Source organism: Phalacrocorax carbo, chromosome 14, assembly GCF_963921805.1.
Source record: "Phalacrocorax carbo chromosome 14, bPhaCar2.1, whole genome shotgun sequence".
Lineage (NCBI taxonomy): Eukaryota > Metazoa > Chordata > Aves > Suliformes > Phalacrocoracidae > Phalacrocorax > Phalacrocorax carbo.
Window position 1 is genome coordinate 8,645,015 of NC_087526.1, and position 20,534 is coordinate 8,665,548.

Consider the following 20,534-nt stretch of genomic DNA (forward strand, 5'->3'; position numbering starts at 1 on the left):
CTCAGCCTAGCTAAGCCAGACCCCAGACCTGGCCCTGCGGGTGGGCACTGCCTTGGAATGGATGGTTTAAAAAAAAAAAAGTCAGTGAATTTGCTTGTTTCTCCTTTCAGCAAGGGAAAAAGCATTTTAGCCCGTCTAGAGCAGACAAGAAAAGGAGGAAGAGGAGGAAAAAATAATCTTTTGCCAGAGCCCGGCTGGGTGTGTCTCCTCGCCCCCCTCCCCCTCCGCGGTGGCTCTGTGTTTCTGGCAGGCAGTCTTGCCTGGGAGGGGTCTGCCGTCAAAGCCACCCAGGAAAGGAGGCCTGATACGCTAATTAATATTCTGAACTAGTGACCCTTCTTTTTCTTTCCACCCCTTCCCTTTCTCTGGGCTCTCCAGCCTCTCCCTGCCGCGGATGGCTGCAGCCCCCTCCAGCTGAGTCAGTCCTCCCTCCCCGCAGCATTGCAGCACCTCCGCAGCTCCCTGCGCTCCAGCTCCTGCAGCACCGGCTCCGCTCCCACCGCAGCAGCATGGCCAGCACCGTCTCAGGTAGGACAGACATCTTTGGGGGGGGCTTGTCATCAACACGCTTATAGAACCATCAGGTTTTATTTCTTTTATCATTATTCTGAGGGTTTGGGTTCTTTGGGTTTTTTTTTCCTGTGCGTTTCGGGGGAGTTCTCTGATGAGGAGGCAGCTGGTATGGCAGCATTGTTCCCCTTCCTCCCCCATACACACACACCCCTCTGATGCAAGATAGCAGGTGGGCTTTTTATTTTAATATGAATACACATGTGATAAACTTGCCAATTTAGAATATTGCTGCCATTACATTGTGCCATGAGAAGATGCTGCTGCATGCCAATTAATAATTATTTTTGTAGCATGATACAGCTTTTTTTTTTTTTCCTAAGAAAAAATTGCACACTGTGTAGCTGGATGCAGAGAAATCAGCAATTACGTTTTGTTTTGTGAAGATCATGTATTGCCTAAATGGGTAATAGAAAGAAAGCCACAGGCAAGAGACTGACAGTAATGCCCTAGAAAATTCCCCAAACCCAGCCAGAATAACCTAGATGGGTTTCTGTGTATTCTCAGGGCTTCCCATCGGTAGACTTCTTCCACAGCTCACATTAGAAGAGGCTACAGGGGAGCGGTCCTCTGATGGCGTTGGATGAAATGAAATGCTGCAAGGGAAGCCCTTCCTCCCTCCTGCAGCAATAACGGGATTCACAGCACGGCTGCCCAGGAGCCCGGTGCCAGGGTCGGGTTTGGCTGCAGGATGGCAGTCTGCCCTGAGCATCCTGTGCTTCCTCGGTCCAGCTGTTTCCTAAAGATGTGTCTTGCCCCTTTTAACTGGGGAGGAGGGATTCAGATGGCCAAAACTGGGAATGTGGGTGAAGGAGAAGAAAAGCCTGAAATGGTACAATGAACAGTGGGTGGGTTTAGGGGGGCTGTGTCTTTAAAAAAAAAAAACAGGTTTTCTCTTGAAATAGCTCTGAATTCTGCAGTGCATGAAGAGGGGCTTGGGCGGGGGAAGCTAAATCCTGGAGGGCTGAACAGGAACAGCAGACAAAAAGGAAAAGCAGGCAGTGCTTTGTGCCCCCACCCCAGGCAGGGAACCAGCCAGGAGACAAGACAACACTTCCTGCTTCTTTCACTGGCCTTTGCCTATGTCTTTTGCTGTGCATCTTCTATTTCTTTCTCCTTTTAAAAGACATGGGGATGCAGAGGAGAGAAGGACAGAGAGATGGAGGGCTGTGGGGGGGTGTAAGGTGCCGCTGATCCTGAGTGGGCTTTGCATGCAATTAAAGATGGTAAAGCCACATTGAAAAAATGTGTCTCTATGATAGAAAATCTCCAGCTATTGTATATATTTCTGCGAGTATCCCTGTGTCAATGAATGTGTGTGCCAGTGCACGCTCAGGAGGTCCCACCCATCTGCCTTCCTCTCCTACAGAACAGGATTGGACCTCATTTGCAGAGTGGGGGTGGGAGGGACGACTCAGGCTTACCAGCCATCTAAACCAAGGTTGCATCGAACTTGAGATGGACGAGGTGGTGGGTGAAACACGCATAGGCATAACATGCATTTTCCATTTGGTGCATTCTCACCCTCCCAACCCACCAGATGCCAATGGCATATTTAATCTTCCTGAAGATGCAGTTTTACTGTCAAAGGAGACTTAGGATCACGAAGAAGCATGTGCTTCAGAGAAACTACGCTTCTGTGTCACTCAGATCAAGTAGAGAAACAATTGCAAGGAGTAGAAAGTCATGGGAAAGCAGTGCCGTGGCAGGAGTGAAGAGAATAGGGCAATGTTTGCTGAGGGAGGAAGTGGGGCTGAGCCTCGCCCAGCTGCTTTTGCAGGCAGCAGCTCCCCATCGCCTATGGCACTTATAGCAGGAATGGGGTGTAGCCTGCAATGGCAGGAGAAATAGGCAAGCAAATCCTTAAATTAAGGAAAAAGTCTTGTTTGATTTCTTCCTTATCCACAGCAAAACCAAATCTGTGCTGAAGGGAGAGCAGCTGTAATTGTCTGCAGCTGATGCCCGGGGGCTTATCCCCCTGGGGAAGATTTTCTTGGGTTTGTTTAAACAAACAAATCCCTGGGATGGAAAGAAATGGGGCTTGCTTCCCCCAACCCAGCAGTCACCCCTCTTTTCTCCCTGGTACCTCAGGCGTTTTCTCCTGGCTGTGGTGGTTGTTTTTGGTGCTAGAGCAGAGGACACGGTGGCACATGCTCAGTGCAGGCTCAGCTGCAGTGTTGGCCGTGCTGCTGGGCAGACCTTGCAGGGGCAGAGCCCTTGCACCTCCTCCCCACAGCATCTGCACCGAGCTTTGTCCTTGTGTACACCACGAAAGGGGTGTCTGGCTGGGCTCTGCAGGACTGTGACTTTTCCTACCATTTCTAGGCATCTGGGTTGAATAAAGAGACATGAGATTATGAAATGATGCAGTAAGGTGACAGCCTCATGGGCTTTTCTCCGACGTTAGCATGCCTGAGAAGGTGGAGCCAAGAGGAAACACCAGTTTGTCATTCCTGGCCTCACGACAGGGCGTGGTAAATGTGCCTCGATAGATCCTGAGATTTTCTCCTCCTACACTGAAATGTGAGAGTTGTGTGACTTATGTATGTCTGGGCTATCCCCTCAATCTGTCTTCGGTATTGGTCGACACTACATGCTATTGCCCTGTCCCAACACTTCTGCTCATGCTGGAGCGTCACAGCCCTTTTTATCAACCTCTCCATCTCTTTCCTGTGTTCTCAAGAAATCACTATTTTCTTTCTCTTCAGGTGTTGATGGAATGTGTATGGTCTTAGAATTGTATGGTACGTTTATTGGGACTTCAGTTTTACAAGCCAAGAGAACCTATTGTAGGCATTTATTATTTTTTTTTTTTAACCACTGTATTGAAACAAGGGATCTAACTTCTTGGAAAATGTTTGTTCTTTCTAAAAGATAAATCATGTCTTCTCTGATGGTATCATGTAAAGTCTGTGAGGATCCCTCAGATATCTCAAGAAAGGGCTTTCTTGGAGCCTGTCAGCGTTGGTTCAGATCTGGTGAACGCATTGCTTTATCAGAGGAACACATTCTCCTTCTGCAGAGAAAAAGCTGAGATTTAGTGGCCTGATGTGGCAACCGGAAGGCTGCAGATAAGACCTTTGTGACAGCAACTTAGGCAGCAGGATGGATTGCAGCTTCAAGCTTTCTTATGTAGGATGGGGCTGATGATTCTTGATGATGATACTTGGAGGGACCTGAAGCTCACTAAAACTTCTATACCCCTGAATTAATTGGAAACAACATGCCTACCTAACCCCTCCAAGTTGCCCTACTGACATGGGCTTTATTCTTCTGGGTGTAAGCCTACATTAAAAGAAAAAAAAGTCTCCTACCCAGAGCAGAGTTAAACTGATGGTCAAGTCTTTGGTGGTGATTTAGAAATACAGAAGAGCTAGAGAGCAACCAAAGACCATGTGCATGTGCTGTAGCGCTTTGGCACATCCCAACTGGTGAAGAGCTGCTCAGCATATTTCCAAACAGTTCTTTTTTTCTTTCAAGGTACCTCTACAGGTTTAGTGCTGTACTAGAGATTCATATGTTTTCTGAATGTTTTTATACACATAATATCACAGTATAATAGGTAAGTATAATAATCCTCAGCTAATGCATAGGAAACCAAGATCCAAAGAGACCAAATTATTCCGGTCACACAGCGTGCCTGTACCTGACACATCATGGCAGTGGACTCCTGCCTTTGTCCCCAGCTCCTTGGTAGCTCTTTGTCTCTTTCAGACCTGACAGTCTGAATCTATGTTTGCCCCAACTCCCCAAACACTCTGGTACAGCTGCCTCCATTTAGCTCCTCCATTTGTTTTATGAAGCAATCCAGGCCATGCTTCTCCTTCCTGACAATCAGTCACCCACCCAGCCCAGGCTGCTGGGTTTCTGCTGCACAGCTTGGGCCGTTCTCTCTTGCTGAGCCCGTAGAAGAGGGGATTTCCCTGCTTGTTTTCCTGAGGGCAGCCCACATGTTCCAGTGCTACAGCTTGAGTGGTTTGCTAATCCATTGGCTATGCATAACGTGGCTTGATATAGCGTTCATGAGCTGCAAATGAAAGCTAGGAGGAAAGGAGCCGGGTGATTGGAAACCATTCCTGGGTGACAGATTAGCATATGTCTGACAGAAGGCAAAGTAACCCTTGCATCTGCCCGTGGGAACTTCTGAGCCTCAAATTTCATGGTGAGCAGCTGAGATGGTATACGGCATCAGTGAGGGATACAACCCCTGGTCTGAAAAAAAAAAAAACAAACCACAAACCGCTAGTGTTTTCTGGTGGTGTGAGCTCTCTTGCTGACCTGGTTTTGGAAGTTCAGGAGCAAGAAAATGGAAGTGAGTTAGACTGATGTGAAAGTCTGGCCATTATTTTTATGGTAGGATTCATAGCAGGTGAAAATGTCTACAGCTGTTGTACTCTCGAGGCTTATCAAGGACTGTGGTTGCTTTTGTTATGTATGTGGCATTGCAGTCTTCATGCTGAAGGACTCAGTTCCTGGCTCTCTAGATTCTCTACCTTCTCTACATTCTCTGCCTTCTGTTTGTGCTTTGGCTACCTTTATAATTGGATGGTTCTCATTTTTTCATGATATAATATTCTTTATGGAAGCAATTTTTGATTCTCCAAAGTTATCTTTGCAAACAAAATTATTTTCCTGTAATAACCTTCCTTTGACCTTGCTATCAGGCATAGCACATCCAGCCTCATCCATTTAAATTGCCTGAATTCATATAAATTGGTCTTGCTGGGCCTCTGGTTTGTTATGAATTACTCTGTATCGGTGTTGAGTCTTAACGGCCTCATTCTCTCTTGCCGGACATCATTAAACACCGAACAAAAAGACAGGCTGCTCAGTCTACAGTTTAATTTTATCTGGTTAGGAAGCAGAGAACAGAACTTTTTAATGAATACTAGGTGGTGAGCCCCACTGTGCAGGCATATTGCAAGCGGGAAGATGGTTCCCGTTGCTTGTGCGCCATGCCTGTCCCCAGCCATTCCTCCGACTCCTGCACTGCAGCTCCTCGGGGAGCAGCTGGATAGTGTCTCCGGGGGGTAGCTTGGAGATACTTTATGTGGATAAACGCTGCGTGTAGTGCTCATGCGGAGCAAGAAGGGTTATGGAAATGCAGTATGTGCTGTACAGCACTAGAGGGAGCACGGGAAATGAGTCACTAAAGGGAAAGCAAGCTGAGAGCACCCTCACCCTATTGGTGGCTTGGTGAAAGCCCAGGTAATCTCCCTTCTTGCAACAGGGAGAAAGTAATTTTGCCCATGTAATATATACTGTGCAGAGAAAAGCTAGATAAAAAAAAATTAATAAAGATTAATTGTTGCATGGGGTGTGCAATGGAATATAAACAAAGCAGGATCAGACTCCTGATTACTGGGCATAAATATTCAGAAATATTGAGCGGCTGACTTCACCTTTTAGATAGGATTGTAGCTTAACAGCTACCCGAGGTCTCATGAAGACATTAAAATGAAAGTTCACCCCACTTTACAGGATGGGACGACAGGATGATACATTTTCCACACCTTCTACAGTTTATTCGCTTCTTAGTTTACAAACTCAGTTATTTGTGGTGTTTCACCCCAATTCTAATATAGAATAGAATATTTCAGTTGGAAATGACCTACAATGATCATCTAGTCCAACGGCCCAACCAATTCAAGGCTGACCAAAAGCTAAAGCATGTTATTAAGGGCATTGGCCAAATCTGTCCTGATCTTCTACTTGTCAGTGAGACAAAGCTCATTGTCAGTGAGACAATGCAACAGCGCCTCTGAGACTAAAGTGATGCTTTGGTATAAAGTCCCTTAGGAACTGAGTCGGATATCCGTACTAGTTTATACACATAAACAATATTTATTCTGTGCAAGCTGAATTTATTTTTACTAGCTTAGCAGAGGTAAAAAATGCAAATATATGCTGAAATAAAAGTTCAGCATTTCCTGTCTAATTGTTCTTAAAATGTGTAAATTTGTGCACTGGAAGACGTATGGTCTTTCCTGGAAGGGGCTTTTTGGCCATGTCATATTCTGGCCAGCCATCTATCTTATCTTGGTGCAAGGATTTTGTCTACTGACATAAATATGTCCTCAAAACCTTATATCTATTGAGTGCAGATACTTCTGAAGTAAGTTTTAGTGCTGAGGTTTGCAGTGCTGGGTGCTTAAAACCCCTGAGAGTTTTAAGCATGCCCTTTCTGATGCAGCTGTGATTGAGACATAGTCTTGCTTCAGGAGATCTTGGGTTTGATCTTCATTGACAGAGTCTCCTAAATAGTGACCCAGAGGTTATGTTTCTTTCTTTTATTTACTGAATCAGAGGATCTTCCTCTCCTCACAAGATGCCTTTTGTTATTTTAGCCTATTAACAGTGTGGTGGACACAGGTACCACCTATTTGTCACTGAACATGTCAGATCAAAAAGCGCATGAGGACAAGGGCATCACTGTGGATGCTTCTGTGTCCCAGGGGTGTAACCGCTGGCTCTGGGGCAGAGGTGGGGGAGGTTCAGGGGTGCATTTATTTCTCGGGGCGTGGATCAGGGGTGATTTCTGCGGGGGTCGGTCCTTCCCCCCTTTTCATGCGGAAGCCTTGGCACTGAGTGGGGGCTTCCCGGCGTGGTGCTGAACGGACAGCTCCGTGGTGTCCTGGCGTGGTGCTGAACGGACAGCTCCCGGGCGGGGGTCCCGGTGTGGTGCTGAACGGGGGGGTCCCGGGGCCGGGGTCCCAGAGCCAAGCGGACCCTTCCTGGTACCGGCCGGATCGGGGGGTCTCGGTCCACTGCCACAGTTCCTGCTGCTGGGGGGTCTTTGGGCTCTTTCCCCGCCAGTCTTAGGGGCCGACAGGTTTTGCCAGATATGCCAGATATTAGCAGATATGCCAGGCTTAATTGCGTCGGGTGGCTGGCGCCGGGGTGCGGCTGCAGGTTCTAATGCTGGGGGAACGACGCACAGCATTTCTGCAGCTCATTAAAGCACTGCCGCAGCTCAGTGAAGCGGTGTCCTTTTGTCCTCTCACTTCTTTACATGTTAATTGACGGAGAGGGACGGTCAGTTTGCTCTACAGAAGGGAAAACGGGACAGGGAAGATCCCAGTGGAATGGAGGCAGCTGCAAAATGCCTACAGCAGACCTCCTGAAAGGCAGGGGCTGCAGCATACACTCGTCTACACAGAGGATGGTTAAACCAGTACTGGGGAGACCTACTGAAGTTCAAGTATGAAATGCAATGTACTGTGCTCTGTAACAAGTGACAGGAGACAATTAAATGGGTGGGTCAGGGATGCAGCACATCTGCTTGATGTCTCGGTTTCACTCAGGACCACACATAACGGTAGAGCAACGACCTCAGTGCATGGTTTGTTTCTGTTAAATTATAATGTCTCTCATTTAGTCCATGGGACCCTCCTCTGGGCTCCAGACAGCACATTATGTGATACATTAGCTTACTGCTCCATGCTATGACTTCTAGCACGATACAGCACTCTCAGAGGCTTTCCAAAGGTTTTTTTCATTAAGAACAAAATCAAAGATGTCCTGCTCTGTGGCTGGCACTGCTGATGGAAACTGTTCCTATTTAGTTGAGATATAACAGCAGGACTGGGCAGGATTTTAAAAGCGGAATGTGGGGCAAACTGGATCTGAGTTTCAGGGACTGCCAGTTAGCAAAAGGAAGGTGTTAATTAGGATGAAGGGTACCTAGGAGGTAAAATAAATGCAAGTATAAAGTAGGCATATGAAACCACTGTTTTCCCACCCGAGTAGCTGCAGGAAGGCAGAGGAGGAGATCTGAGCAGTGTTCCTGAGGGCATACAATACACAGGATAATATTTTTTTCAAAATTGCTCTGCCTCTAATGCCTTTTCATATCACAAAGTTTTGGAGATTTCCCTTTCCCAGCCCAGTGGAGGGGCTTGCTATGAAGGTGGCATTGGCAGCCAGGTTGCAGATTCACCTCTGGCTGGAGGTCAAAACAGGAGCTCAGCAAGGAAGGGACAACCCAAGACCAGAAGCACAAAGACATGTGGGAAATCCAGAGGCAGAGCCAAGGCTGGACATCAGAACGCCTCTGCCCTGTGGTGGAGGAAAGGCGTGAGGAGGCTTAGGGCAGGTTTGGCAGGACACACAGCCATCAAGACTCTGTCCCCATGTGTGTGGGTGTCCCCTGAGTATCCAGTCCAGGGCAGAGCCTCACAGCATCCATGAGACAGCAGCACCCACCTCTGAGACGTCAGCTGCTGACCTGTGACATAGCAGTGATGGTGTGAGGTTTACACTGATGTGACAAAGAACTTCACAGCCTGTCAGAGCACCATTCTGTATTCAAGTCCTTCTGTTCTGAGGTTCTTTGTCAAGTGTGTGCTACCAGTTCACTGTCTGAAATCTGCTAAACTCCAAAAATACTGGTGAAGATTGCCCCAGAAACAGACCTACTGCAAGCTGTGGGTGCTGCTGCCATTAGGACAGCACCTCGTGCACCTGTGATCACTGAGGATGCTGCAGTGTCTCCTCCAGTCACAGGAATGTTGAGCAAACTGGAGGACTCGCAGCAGCAGAGCTCGAAGGGATTGTGTATGTCCCTGTCCTTTGCAGGAGACAGCATTTACTGTGATTGCAGACCAGTATCAACCTCTGTCTGCATGGCCCAAGGTGGTGATAGAATCCACTTACATCCTCCCTTATCTGCTTCTGCAGGGAAAGAGGTACCTCAGGAAGTCGGGTTACAGCACTTCCCCCTGTTAGCAGCACCCCTGAATCATTTCTTCACTCAAATGCTCGTTTGTTCTCCACATAGCTGACTGCATCTTGCCTCTTCACCCTGATGTCAGAAATGCTGAATTGTGAAAAAACAGGAACTTGCCAGGGGTTGAGCAATGTTCCCAGGTGTTGATGGGTGTCATTTTACCTCTGAGTCTGGAAGTGGAATGGAGAAAGGGTCTGGGCAGCTGTCCTGACTTGGTTAACTACACAGGCTGCAGCATTTCAGCTCCTTTGGAGGGAAAATCCTGCACAGAATCTTATACCTCTAGATGTGGTAAATCCCTACTGTGTGTCTTCCCATGGCATTTGCTACACTGGCAGCTAATTTAGTCTGCTCTAGAACAGACACTCCCTAGGACTTCTTGGCAAGCCATGGCAGCCTGGAAAAGCCTCCATAAGTCTGGTAGCTGCAAAGGGGTTTCCTTGAGTCTACTTACTTCGTTTCTCCATGAAAGAGAGCTGCCATTGCCTTTAGACTGTCTTCTCATTGCTATTTCATATTTTTCAGCCTACAAGGAGAAAATGAAGGAGCTGTCTCTGCTCTCCCTCATCTGCTCCTGTTTCCACACCCAGCCCCATCCTAACACCATCTACCAGTATGGAGGTACGTAACCAGTTCCTGCAGGAGCTACAGCATCATTTGCATGGTGCTTCTGCAGGCAACGTGGGAGCTCGTCAGCACACTGGGCCATCCCATCCAGGAGCAGCAATCTGTGTCTCGGCCTGGGGTCTTTCTGCTTAGTCTCCTTTCACAGTTTATTTTATTAACGTAACCCACATTTTCCCAGAAAGGAACGGCTTGCAGAGGTTGTCTGCTTCGTACTGGGGTGACATACAAGATGCTGACAGCAATATGGACTTTCTGTAATCATGCTGTGAATTTAAATTAATTGCATTCACTTGGGGGGGATGAAGCTGATCACTAAGAGGGAAATTTTGGAGACAGAACAAAATCACCCAGGTCAGGACATGGGAACACCCTAATTCCTATGTGAAGATCTCAGTGCCCTCAGGTGAACACTGTCCTGAGTGTCACAGGTCCACAGAGCCCCTGGTTTTTTTTCCCCCAAAGATATGGAGGTGAAGCAGCTGGATAAGAGGGCATCAGGCCAGAGCTTCGAAGTGATCCTGAAGTCCCCTTCAGATTTATCTCCTGAGAGCCCGATCCTTTCCTCCCCCCCCAAGAAGAAGGACCTGTCCCTGGAAGAGCTGCAGAGGAGGCTGGAGGCTGCAGAAGAGAGGAGGAAGGTAACGAGATGTCCTGTAGAAGCAGTGTCTTTGCTGTGATGTGTACTGATTGCACCAAACCCTAAAGCTAGCTTAGCAGGAGCAATCTAAAATGCCTGGAATTGTGTTTTTACACTTATTATTAAATTCCACTATAAATTGTCAGGTGAGACATGGGAGTCATGGAGTGAGGTTCTGCAGCCTAGTATAGGCAGGGCATTGGACTTGATGACTGTCACTGTCCTCTCATTCTTATAACCACACAGCATGGGGTCCTCTCTGCCCCCCTCAGCCAGATCACATGCAGAGGACAGTTTTTGCCAGCTAATGCTGCAGGAGGTGTAGCAGTTGGTCACACACTGCACTTAAATTCCAAACCTAAACACAGCCTTGTGTTTCTGACAGCTGGCTGTGCCACATTTTATTGTAAGTGCTACATAAGATGTCTTCTGGTGAAAACTGTTAAAAGGAGAAAATCAGCAGAGTAAAATGAAGTAAAAGTAACATATCTAAGTTACGTATGTTGGTGCCTAAGGGGAGAGCAAGCTGAAATAATTCAAAGAATAAGGTCACACTTGGAGAGGGGAAATTCAACAAGAGCAAGTGCAAGGTCTTGCCCCTGGGGAGGAACAACCCCATGCACCAGTATAGGTTGGGGATTGAGGGATTGACCTGCTGGAAAGTGGCTCTGCTGAGAAGAACCTGGGAGTTCTGTTGGGCAGCAAGGTGACCATGAGCCAGCAACGTGCCCTTGTGGCCAAGGAGGCCAACGGTGTCCTGCGGTGCATGAAAAGGATTGTGGTCAGCAGGGCGAGGAAGGTTACCCTCCCCCTCTACTCCACCCTAGTGAGGCCTCACCTGGAGTACTGTGTCCAGTTCTGGGCTCCCCAGTTCAAGAAGAACAGGGAATTGCTGGAGAGAGTCCAGTGGAGAGCATCTCCCTTATGAGGGAAGGCTGAGAGACCTGGGTTTGTTCAGCCTGGAGAAGACCAAGGGTGGATGTCAAGCGGATGGGGCCAGACTCTTTTCAGTGGTGCCCAATGACAGGACGAGGGGCAGTGGGCACAAACTGGAACAAAGGAAGTTCCACCTGAATATGAGGAAAAACTACTTTACTGTGCGGGTGCCAGAGCAGTGGCACAGGCTGCCCAGGGAGGTTGTGAAGTCTCCTTCTCTGGATAACATTCAAAACCTGCCTGGATGTGGTCCTGTGCCCCCAGCTCTAGGTGTCCCTGCTCAAGCAGGGGGGTTGGACAAGATGATCTCCAGAGGTCCCTTCCAACCCCTACCATCCTATGAATCTGTGACTCTGCAACTCTGCACCCACACATGTCACCTCAGTTTTGCTGAGCTGGTGGGTGCAGTTTTGCACCACCTGCCCTCCTGGAGGACCAGACGCAGCAGACATTGCCCTATAGCAGGAAAAAGGTGTCAAAGCATCTTCCACGTGGGATGGAGGGTGGAGACAGAGAGGTTTTGAGCAGAGGAGATGATCAGAAACCCTCTTTGGGGAGTTGAAGGCTAGAAGAGCCTCTTCGGTTGCCTTATACCTCTCCCAACACCTTGTCTCGGCAGACCCAGGAGGCGCAGGTGCTGAAGCAGCTGGCAGAGAAACGGGAACATGAGCGGGAGGTGCTGCATAAGGCACTGGAGGAGAACAACAACTTCAGCCGCCTGGCTGAGGAGAAGCTCAACTACAAGATGGAGCTGAGCAGGGAGATCCGCGAAGCACATCTCGCCGCCTTGAGGGAGCGGCTCCGTGAGAAGGCAAGTGTGATGCCCTGGGAGAGGGCTGGGTGCTGACGCCTGTGGGTGGGGTTGGGGTCTGGTCCCTGCAGGGCTGACCCAGAGCGATGGGCACAGGGGAGTGTGTGTTTTGATGCTGGTGGAAAGTGGGCTGTGGAGCAGCACGAGGAGAGGGAATGTGTCATTCAAGGTCAGTAGAGAAAATACCACCTGGCTGATCTCGATAAGTGCAAGCTTAAAGGCACAGGATCAGGCCCACTCCTTGTCCAAGGATTGCATGGCCGAAGGGCTTTGCAGAAGAGGGGAGCCTTGAACACCTTCACTGCAGGTTTGCATCACCTCCAGGCTCCTGTAGATGAGATGCTTCGCTCCTTACAGGTGCATCCCACTGTTCTTGGGGTGTGTTGGATGGGAAACTGGTCTCTCTTGATTTTTTTGTCTGGTGCAAATCCTGTGTGCAGGAGAGAAGGAAGGAAATTGCAAGAGCAGAAAGTGTTAGCCTGGTGTCGTCTCTCCCATCTTTGCAGGAACTGCACGCAGCTGAAGTTCGCAGGAACAAGGAACAGCGGGAGGAGATCTCTGGATAAAGGGCTTTTCTACACATCTAGCACCTGATTCCTGTTAAAAAAACCAACCAATCAACCAACCAACACATTTTATTTTGTTTGTCTAGATACAACATTCGGTTCTCCATCCCCCCCTACCCTGGTGTTCATCCCCCAGCTACACGCTTCTCTATCTCTGCATCCTTAATTGTCAGTACTTGTGGGGATTCACAGATCATAGGGACCCCTAAGCAGAATAGCAACTAGTTCACATGAAATAGAGAATTGATCAGCCAATCAAACAGCTTCTTTGGAGGGTTTTGTCCTTTTTTAAAAAAATATTTCTTAAACTGATGTAAAAAAATTAAGATATTAATAAATTCAACCAGCAGTGTCACAGAGGTACGGATTTCTTATCCGGGGCTTTTACTCCTCTTGCTGTTTGCTCTGAGCCAAATATCAGTTTCAGAATAACGGGAAGTAATTTCTGTGTGTGAAGTGGAACAAGGAACAACCCCATGTTTGCCAGTGGTAGGAGAGAGGAACGAGAGAGGGCTGGGATGGCTCAGGAGTCATGGTGTGTGGACCCCCCATCACTTGGACATATCTGGAGCCAACCCAGGCAGGAAGTGACCCAAAGTCCTCATCTTTGGATGATTCTTTGATAGCCTGTGTGAAAGTAGGTGAGGGTCTCCACGCAGAGCTCAGTGCTGGGTGTCACGTCATGGCAAGTCCCCATCACAGCAGGTACCACCTGATGCCCTGGTTGGCCACAGGCTGGAGGAACCCATAGACTGAGCCACCCTCTCCCTGGCAGAGTGGGGACTGAGACGTCTTGGCCAAGCAGCCCAGGAAAACCACAGACAGTGATTGCATCCCCAGCTCTGCACAAGCCCTGGGAGAGGGCGCTCAGTCTGCAGGCTCTCCAGCACTCCCAAAGCATCAGTAAGGAAGCAAATTCAATAGAGACAGTGCATAGTTGTGAACAGAATAATCATCCTTCCCTCTTTCCAAAGATGGATATGACTCTTTGGTGCCATTACAGAGCAGACACCAAGACCAGAGATGGCCAGATGAGCCCTAGAGCTCTGGCTTGTTGGCAGCACCCTGTGAGGCAGAGCACGCCAGCTGCCTGCCTGGTACCTCCAGACTGGCAGCTTTGGATGAGAGGGAGCTAAGATGGGAGCAATTCTGTGGTAAGGGTGAAGAGATGTCCCCATGCTGATTCCTTGACTATCTTTAGCTTTTCAAGGCCTATTTTTAAGAAAAAAAAATTGACTCTTGGTGGAGGTAGGGATGAGAAGAGAACATGCAAGCATGGCAGTAATGTCTGATCTAGATAGGTGACTGTCAAAGCCCATGGACTTCTTAATCTAGAATAATGGCTTATGGAGGTAGCCAAGGTCCAACAGCCACTGTACACTGCGAGGGGCTGCCACCCTCCTGCTGAGATCCACAGACCTGCTTACCTTGCCTTAGCTCTGCTTCTGCCTTGAAAAACTAAGCATAAATGTTGCATCTGAAGAGCAGGGAATGGCCACCTTCCAGCAAGAAGGACCTCATAGGATGCGGTGCTGGGGACTCAGCCCTGCAGAGGCATGGTCCTCTGGCAAGGTTTTGCAGAGGGGGCGGTGGAAGCTGCTTTCATTTGAGGCAGAAGGTAACAAGGATTCCACTCTGTCCAGTGCATAAAGATTACTGGGTTGTTATTTTTTTTAACAGAATGGTGCAGTGTTTTGGGGAGGTGGGCAGTGCAGGTGCCTAGATGGTATTTACACCAGGGCACTGCTCCCGATGGCCCCTCCATCCTGGCTGCCCTCTCAGACCCCAGAATAAACCAAAGGGGCATCCAAGGCCCCAAGGCATTTAATTATTAGTAATTGGTGTCCTCTGCACGCTGTGCCTCCAAAGAGCCATTCTGTGGGTGGGATGAAGGACTCCTGTGGTGGGCTTTGCAGGATCCTTGAGGAATAACTTAAGCGCACAGGGGTGCAGATGTGTTCACGGTCAGCCCAGCAGCAGGGCATGGGCACAGCCCAGCCCAGGGCTTGCAGGGACCGTGCTCTGCACAGCAGTGCCAGGCAATGACAAGGAGCTAGAGCTGATGAGGGGTTTGCACGGGGAGTAATGATCCCCTTGCCTCTCCTCCCCTCTGAAAAAGAGATCGTCACTGAGTCTTGTCAGAAGCTGAAGTATTCTGTCTACCCTGTGCTATTAATTAAAGAATTGATTATGGCCTGGGGTAAGCATCAGATGGTCACAGAAACCCCACAGAAAGCCAAAGAGTAGCAGCTGGTGGAGATCAAATCCTGGGCTCTTTGCTAGTGTCCCCAGAAGTCCCAGCTGGATTCAGGAGAAATCCCTTGATGGCCACGGTTTGATGTTAGGGGACACTCTCCTCCTAAAAGGAAGGACTACCTTAGTCCCAGACCCCTCCACCTGGGCTGGGGGGAGGACAGGACTGTTAGAAAGCCCCAGCGCTGCCCAGAGATGAAAAAAATAAGATTTAGGGCAAAGAGGAAGGAAACTGAGGGTTGAATTTCTTAACAGTAGCTAATGATCAGTTTATAGTAGCAGCTGTCTTAGATAAGCATCTGTGTAGAGCGTGGCATCACCGCCAGCATCACCTCATTCATATAGTGATGAGAAATTTTAAAAAGTTTAAAAAAAAAATTTAAAAGTAATTTAAAATGTTTGTGTGTAAGAAATGGTTGAAACTCAAATGTCTGTGTCCCACATTGGTGGGATCTGAGAAGGTATCTGAGAGATATTAACCCTGTCCTACTCTCTGTGGTGCTGAGTGTTTGCTTGGTGTGTAATTCTGACCTGGAGCTTGTTGTAAATACTGTTTTTAGTACTATGATTATTATGATTATTATTATCAGAAATGTTGTACTCATGAGCAGGAGTTTAAAACAAGAGGAATGACCGTTTTCACTCCCTCCTTGGGGCTCAGAAGGAGTCGGAGCCTGGGCTGGGTGAAGGCAGGGTGCCTGCGGCGCGCAATGCCAGACCAGAGAGCAACTGGAAAATCACAGAGTCAGGAGCTGGAGGCCCCCGAGTCCTGCAGGCAGGGCAGTGAGAGTGACGATGGGCTGCCCCTCGTGCTGGGAGGAGAAGGGAGGGCTGAGAGGTTTAATAGAGGTGATGGTTCCATTCTGGTACATATAACTTAGTGTTAACCCGAACCTCCTCATGTGAGGGAGTCCAGGCTGTTCCCCGCAGCCCCAGGGGAAGCTGGAGGAGCTGCAAGATTTGGTGTGTGCTGAAGGAGGAGCGGTTGGTTGCAGGTTGTGCAGGTTAGAACCATCCTCCCCAAACAGCTACTGAGTCTCTGGACTTGGTCCTTGCCTGGATCTGCCTTTGTGCTGCGAGCTTAGTGCCTGCGCCTGCTTTCCTCCCCCTCGCTGGAGGCCAGCCTGGATCTCAGGTGGGGACTTATTCTTGCAATAGCTTTGTCTGGCAAAAAATCCCATGAGGAATGCACAAGAGAGTGCCCAGGCACACGGTGCTCATGCAGGTGTGAGCACTGGGAAACTCATTTTTCTCAGCTCCGTTGGGTCGGTGCTGTGAGGGTCAGTGGATGTGGCTGGAAAACATTTTACTGCAGGGTAAGCTCCTCCATCAGAGGAGCAGCGATGTGCAGGGAGAGTTTTGCATCGGTAATATCAGGGGACCGGCTCTGTTACAGCTGCTGAGACAAGTTGTACCAAGGAAACAACCTCATCCGTGGGGCCAGAGACTTTAGGTGTAGCAGAGCAATGTTTGCCCGGTGCAGATGAATGTAGTAGGGATGCTGGGGAGCTTGACATTTGTCCAGTGCCACTGGACACTATCAGGGAAATGTGTGACTGCTTTAGCTGTGTGCCCCAACTCCCATGGTTTCAGGGGGATGAGGGGTCTCCGCCCACCCACCGCACCACTCCAAACCCACAGGGACGGTGCTGCTGGTGCCAGCAGCTAACATGGTGCCATGTCCGACACGCGGCACGTGGTATGGTCCGCAATCACAGTTATTTCATGCCTTTCCATCTCCCAGGGTTGCTAATGGTTGTGTGCAGCAGCCTACTTCATGCCTCAATTGAGACTAATTAAGTATCCTCACTAACATCCTTACTGTCCCAGCCTCCCTCATTCCTGGTCCATTCCCACGTACCGCAGTTGCAGACATGGCTTGCAACCCCCCAGTTCCCAGGGCCACGTTCCTTATGGCAGAGCTTGAGGTTCTTTACTGATTCCTGTAGATGTTTATGAACCAAGCTTTGTAACGACAATTAGTGGCCACATTTTTGCAGCAGCATATAAACACGAGACTTTGTGCCTGGTAGGGAGAGCATCCTCGAGGTGGCTGGCAGCATCCCTGCACAGACCACGAACTGATAGAGCGTTTGCAGTTGTGAGGGAGGAAAGATGAGGTGGTGACAATTGATTATGTTCATGCATATACCTTTCAAAGAGCTCTCCTGGAGAAGGGCCTCTGACTCAAGCAAGACAGAGAAGCTGAAGCTAAATGAGTTCCCAGCTGGGACCGACAGCCAGGCAATGAGTGAAACTGTGCAAGAGCTGGAACAACTGGCCTCATATCCCAAATTAAAGCTCTGTGCTCACATTAGCCCTTAAAGCAATGTGCTCAGCTCTGTCTGGAAGTTGGTGCTTTCAAGGATGCTGGCCCCTCAGACTGCTTCTGGACTGAGCCTATTCCTTGTCTTCTTATTTTTGAGTCATTAAAAAAATCTTGCTTTAACCCAGACATGGGGTTACCTTTGAGTTGACCTTCCAGGGACAGTGGCAGTTCACGATTGCATGCATCCTACCTTGGGAGTAGGCCGGTATTGCTACTCATTTTAAAATAATGTAAACTTCAGCTTGCTTGCTTTTGCTTAGCCTGGTGTGACTCTCTGGCCCTGGCTCTGCAAAGCCTGTCTCATGGGGTTCGTTTAATCCTGTCCCGCTGCATTACTTTCCTCCCTCGCAGTGGTGGTGCACTCGGCTGTGCACATGCACACAGAAATGCATACGTGGAAACAAAATATGCACATACACTCTTATACCACTTGAAATGAGTCAGGGAATGGCTGTTTACGGTGCTAGAGATTTCTTAATATCTGTGCTAGGGATGAGATGACATAGTAAGACCAATAAACTCCACCTTTGTAGTCAGTTGTCTTTAAGTAAAGCAGAAGAGGGGCACTGGCCAACGCCTACATTTGGGTGCTCCGTGGTCCCCGGGGTGCAGGGAGGCGGCCACCTGCACCCGCCACCAGGACAGTGGGACCCAAGTGTGGGGGGGCAGCTGGGCATCCTAGCCCTGGCATCCCCCGTGCCTCAGTTTCCCACCCCTCCCCATGCCAAGGGGACACTGGCACTCCCTACCCCATGGGGACTGCGGGAGAGCCAATGCCTCCGCGTCTCTAAAGTGCTCTGAAAATGGAAAGTACCAAAGTACTGAGTTGTGGTACACAACTGTCCACCCCGGGAGGAATAAACTGGCCCAGGGCTGCAGGCGGAGGTTTGGAAGATGACTGCGTGGCTGCAGGGCTGAGCCACAACCCCAGGGCTCAGCGCCCCGGCTGCCCTCCTGGGCAGGATTCACTCCTCCTGCCACAGCCTGGGCCACCTTTGCTTGTGCTGGGTGAGCAGCGGGGTGGGGAGCTGGCACGGTGTCATGGAAGGACTTTCCATCACTAACAGAGCCTTGCCCAGTTCCCGTCAGTCTACCGCGTGCATTTCATTGTCAACTTGAGGTTGTTGTTGTGCAAAAGAAGTGATTATGGAAAAAAAAAAAGAAAAAAAAAGAAATAAACTTGGTATGAAACCGTATGTGTCTGTCTCTCTTCATAAATGGATTATTTTAGTTCTGAGTTCTTTGTATTGTGAGAATACTAACGAGATGCATTAAATGGAAAATTGACCTAAAGATTTAACAAAATAGACTTTAAGCATCTGTCTACTTTTTGCCCAGGATAAAAGATGGAGAGGTCCATAGCTTATCGCCATCTCAGAGGGAAAAAATAATAAAATGCTTGAACAAGGGTACTGCAGACATCCTTTGCGGCAGGAAAGGTGGTATGTAAAGTCTTTACAGAGGAAGATCAAAAAACATAAGACAATTACAAATACAATAAATCCAGTTCTGGAAAACATGTGAGCTTCTTTTTTAAAAGAAATCCAGTACTCATGTAATGACCTTTTCCTGAGAAACAATCCAGCCTTTCCCCTGGGCTGGAGATGGTGGGGGGAGCAGGGCTGCAGTTCCCAAGGAGAGGGGACCCTCACCCAGGAGACCTGGTGCATGGCCAATGCTCCAAATCACATCTCTGGGGCCAGATACACAAAAATGCCCAAAAAGCTGCAACTGAAAATGGGGAGGTTTGTAATCCATGAGGAGACCGGAGGGGAAGGTGTCTGGCCACTTCCCCAGCTGCTGTGGAAAGGGTCCCCCACCTTGGTGTACGAGAGGCTAAACCGAGGGGAAAGCAGGAGGCGGTAAATTTTTATTCCCAGGGCAGCTCTTCTGTAAGAGTGGGGAGGACGGTGCTGGAGCCGTCACAGTATCAGCCTGAGCTTAATGCTCTTCCCATGTGTGTGCAGGACACTGCTGCCTGCACAAACAGGAATTCTATTTTTGCAGCGTGACCTTCCTGATTTTAGAGATAATCACCTAACAGCAAATGCAGCATTCCTCACTTTTTTTTCTGAGGTTTGCTACTAACCCAGGCTCTTAAAAAAAGTGGATGTAGTAAAGTAAGCCTCTGCATTTGTCTCAGGAAGATGGGGACAGTGCCTTGGTACGACAAAATGTAAGATACATTAGAGAGACTAAGCATGGTCACCCTCTAATTAGTTAATTCAAGTTAGATCCTTCATCTTCATCATCTGAAGGAGAAAATGGCCGAGGAATGGGATGTGATGGGGAGAGGGCAGAAGGGAGGAGCAGGCAGGTGTTTCAGAGAGGCTCCTGCACCCTTGAGCCCCTGCCCACGCGGGCAGCCCTGTGGGGCCAAGCACTTGCAGGCAGCACCGAGAGGGCTTAAAGACAGGATACCGAAGTCTTGGACCAGATTGTAGCACCCACCAAAATCATAGAATCATTAAGGTAAAAGACCTCTAAGATCATCAATTGCAACCATCAACTCAACGCCACCACGGCCTCCTAAACCATGCCCTGAAGTGCCACGTCTACATGTTTCTTGAACATCCCCAGGTATGGTGACTCCACCACCTCTCTGGGCAGCCTCTTCCAATGCCTGTAAAGAAATTTTTCGTAACATCCAATCTAAACCTCCCCTGATGCAGCTTGAGGCCATTTCCAGTCGTCCTATCGCTTGTTACTTGGGAGAAGAGACCAACACCCACGTCGCTGCAACCTCCTTTCAGGTACTTGCAGAGAGCGAGAAGGGCTCCCCTCAGCCTCCTCTTCTCCAGGCTAAACCGCCCCCAGCTCCCTCAGCCGCTCCCCATCAGACTTGTGCTCCAGACTCTTCACCAGCTTCTTCCAAGATCAAAATCAGGCCTACAAAGCAAAATATCATATGGAACTCTTTGAAAGATCCCTACAAAGTGCTCGAGCCATGTCTGAGCAAGGGGAAAGGAAGGCAACAGTGACTCTCTGGCAAGGGAGATGCAGAAGTATACCTGGGCAGGCACAAAAAAAAAAAAAAAAATTTTGCAGAGTAATTTGCTAAAGGTTTGGAATAATAA

General features: G+C 48.9%; 1 protein-coding gene across 1 annotated transcript; it reads left to right on the top strand.

The window, feature by feature from the left end:
* Positions 1-236: 236 nt before the first annotated feature.
* STMN3 (stathmin 3) lies at positions 237-18,766 on the top strand. Its single transcript, XM_009502846.2, has 5 exons — positions 237-528; positions 9,824-9,919; positions 10,388-10,563; positions 12,118-12,309; positions 12,816-18,766. Exons 1-5 carry the CDS (start codon positions 510-512, stop codon positions 12,873-12,875), a joined length of 543 nt encoding a protein of 180 aa, XP_009501141.1. The 5' UTR covers positions 237-509; the 3' UTR covers positions 12,876-18,766.
* The last annotated feature ends 1,768 nt before the right edge of the window (positions 18,767-20,534 follow it).

Excerpts from the sequence above, each read along its gene's own strand:
- STMN3 (XM_009502846.2), top strand. Across the intron at positions 10,564-12,117 it reads CTGCAGAAGAGAGGAGGAAG|ACCCAGGAGGCGCAGGTGCT; the intron begins GTAACGAGATGT and ends TTGTCTCGGCAG. Across the intron at positions 12,310-12,815 it reads GGGAGCGGCTCCGTGAGAAG|GAACTGCACGCAGCTGAAGT; the intron begins GCAAGTGTGATG and ends CCATCTTTGCAG.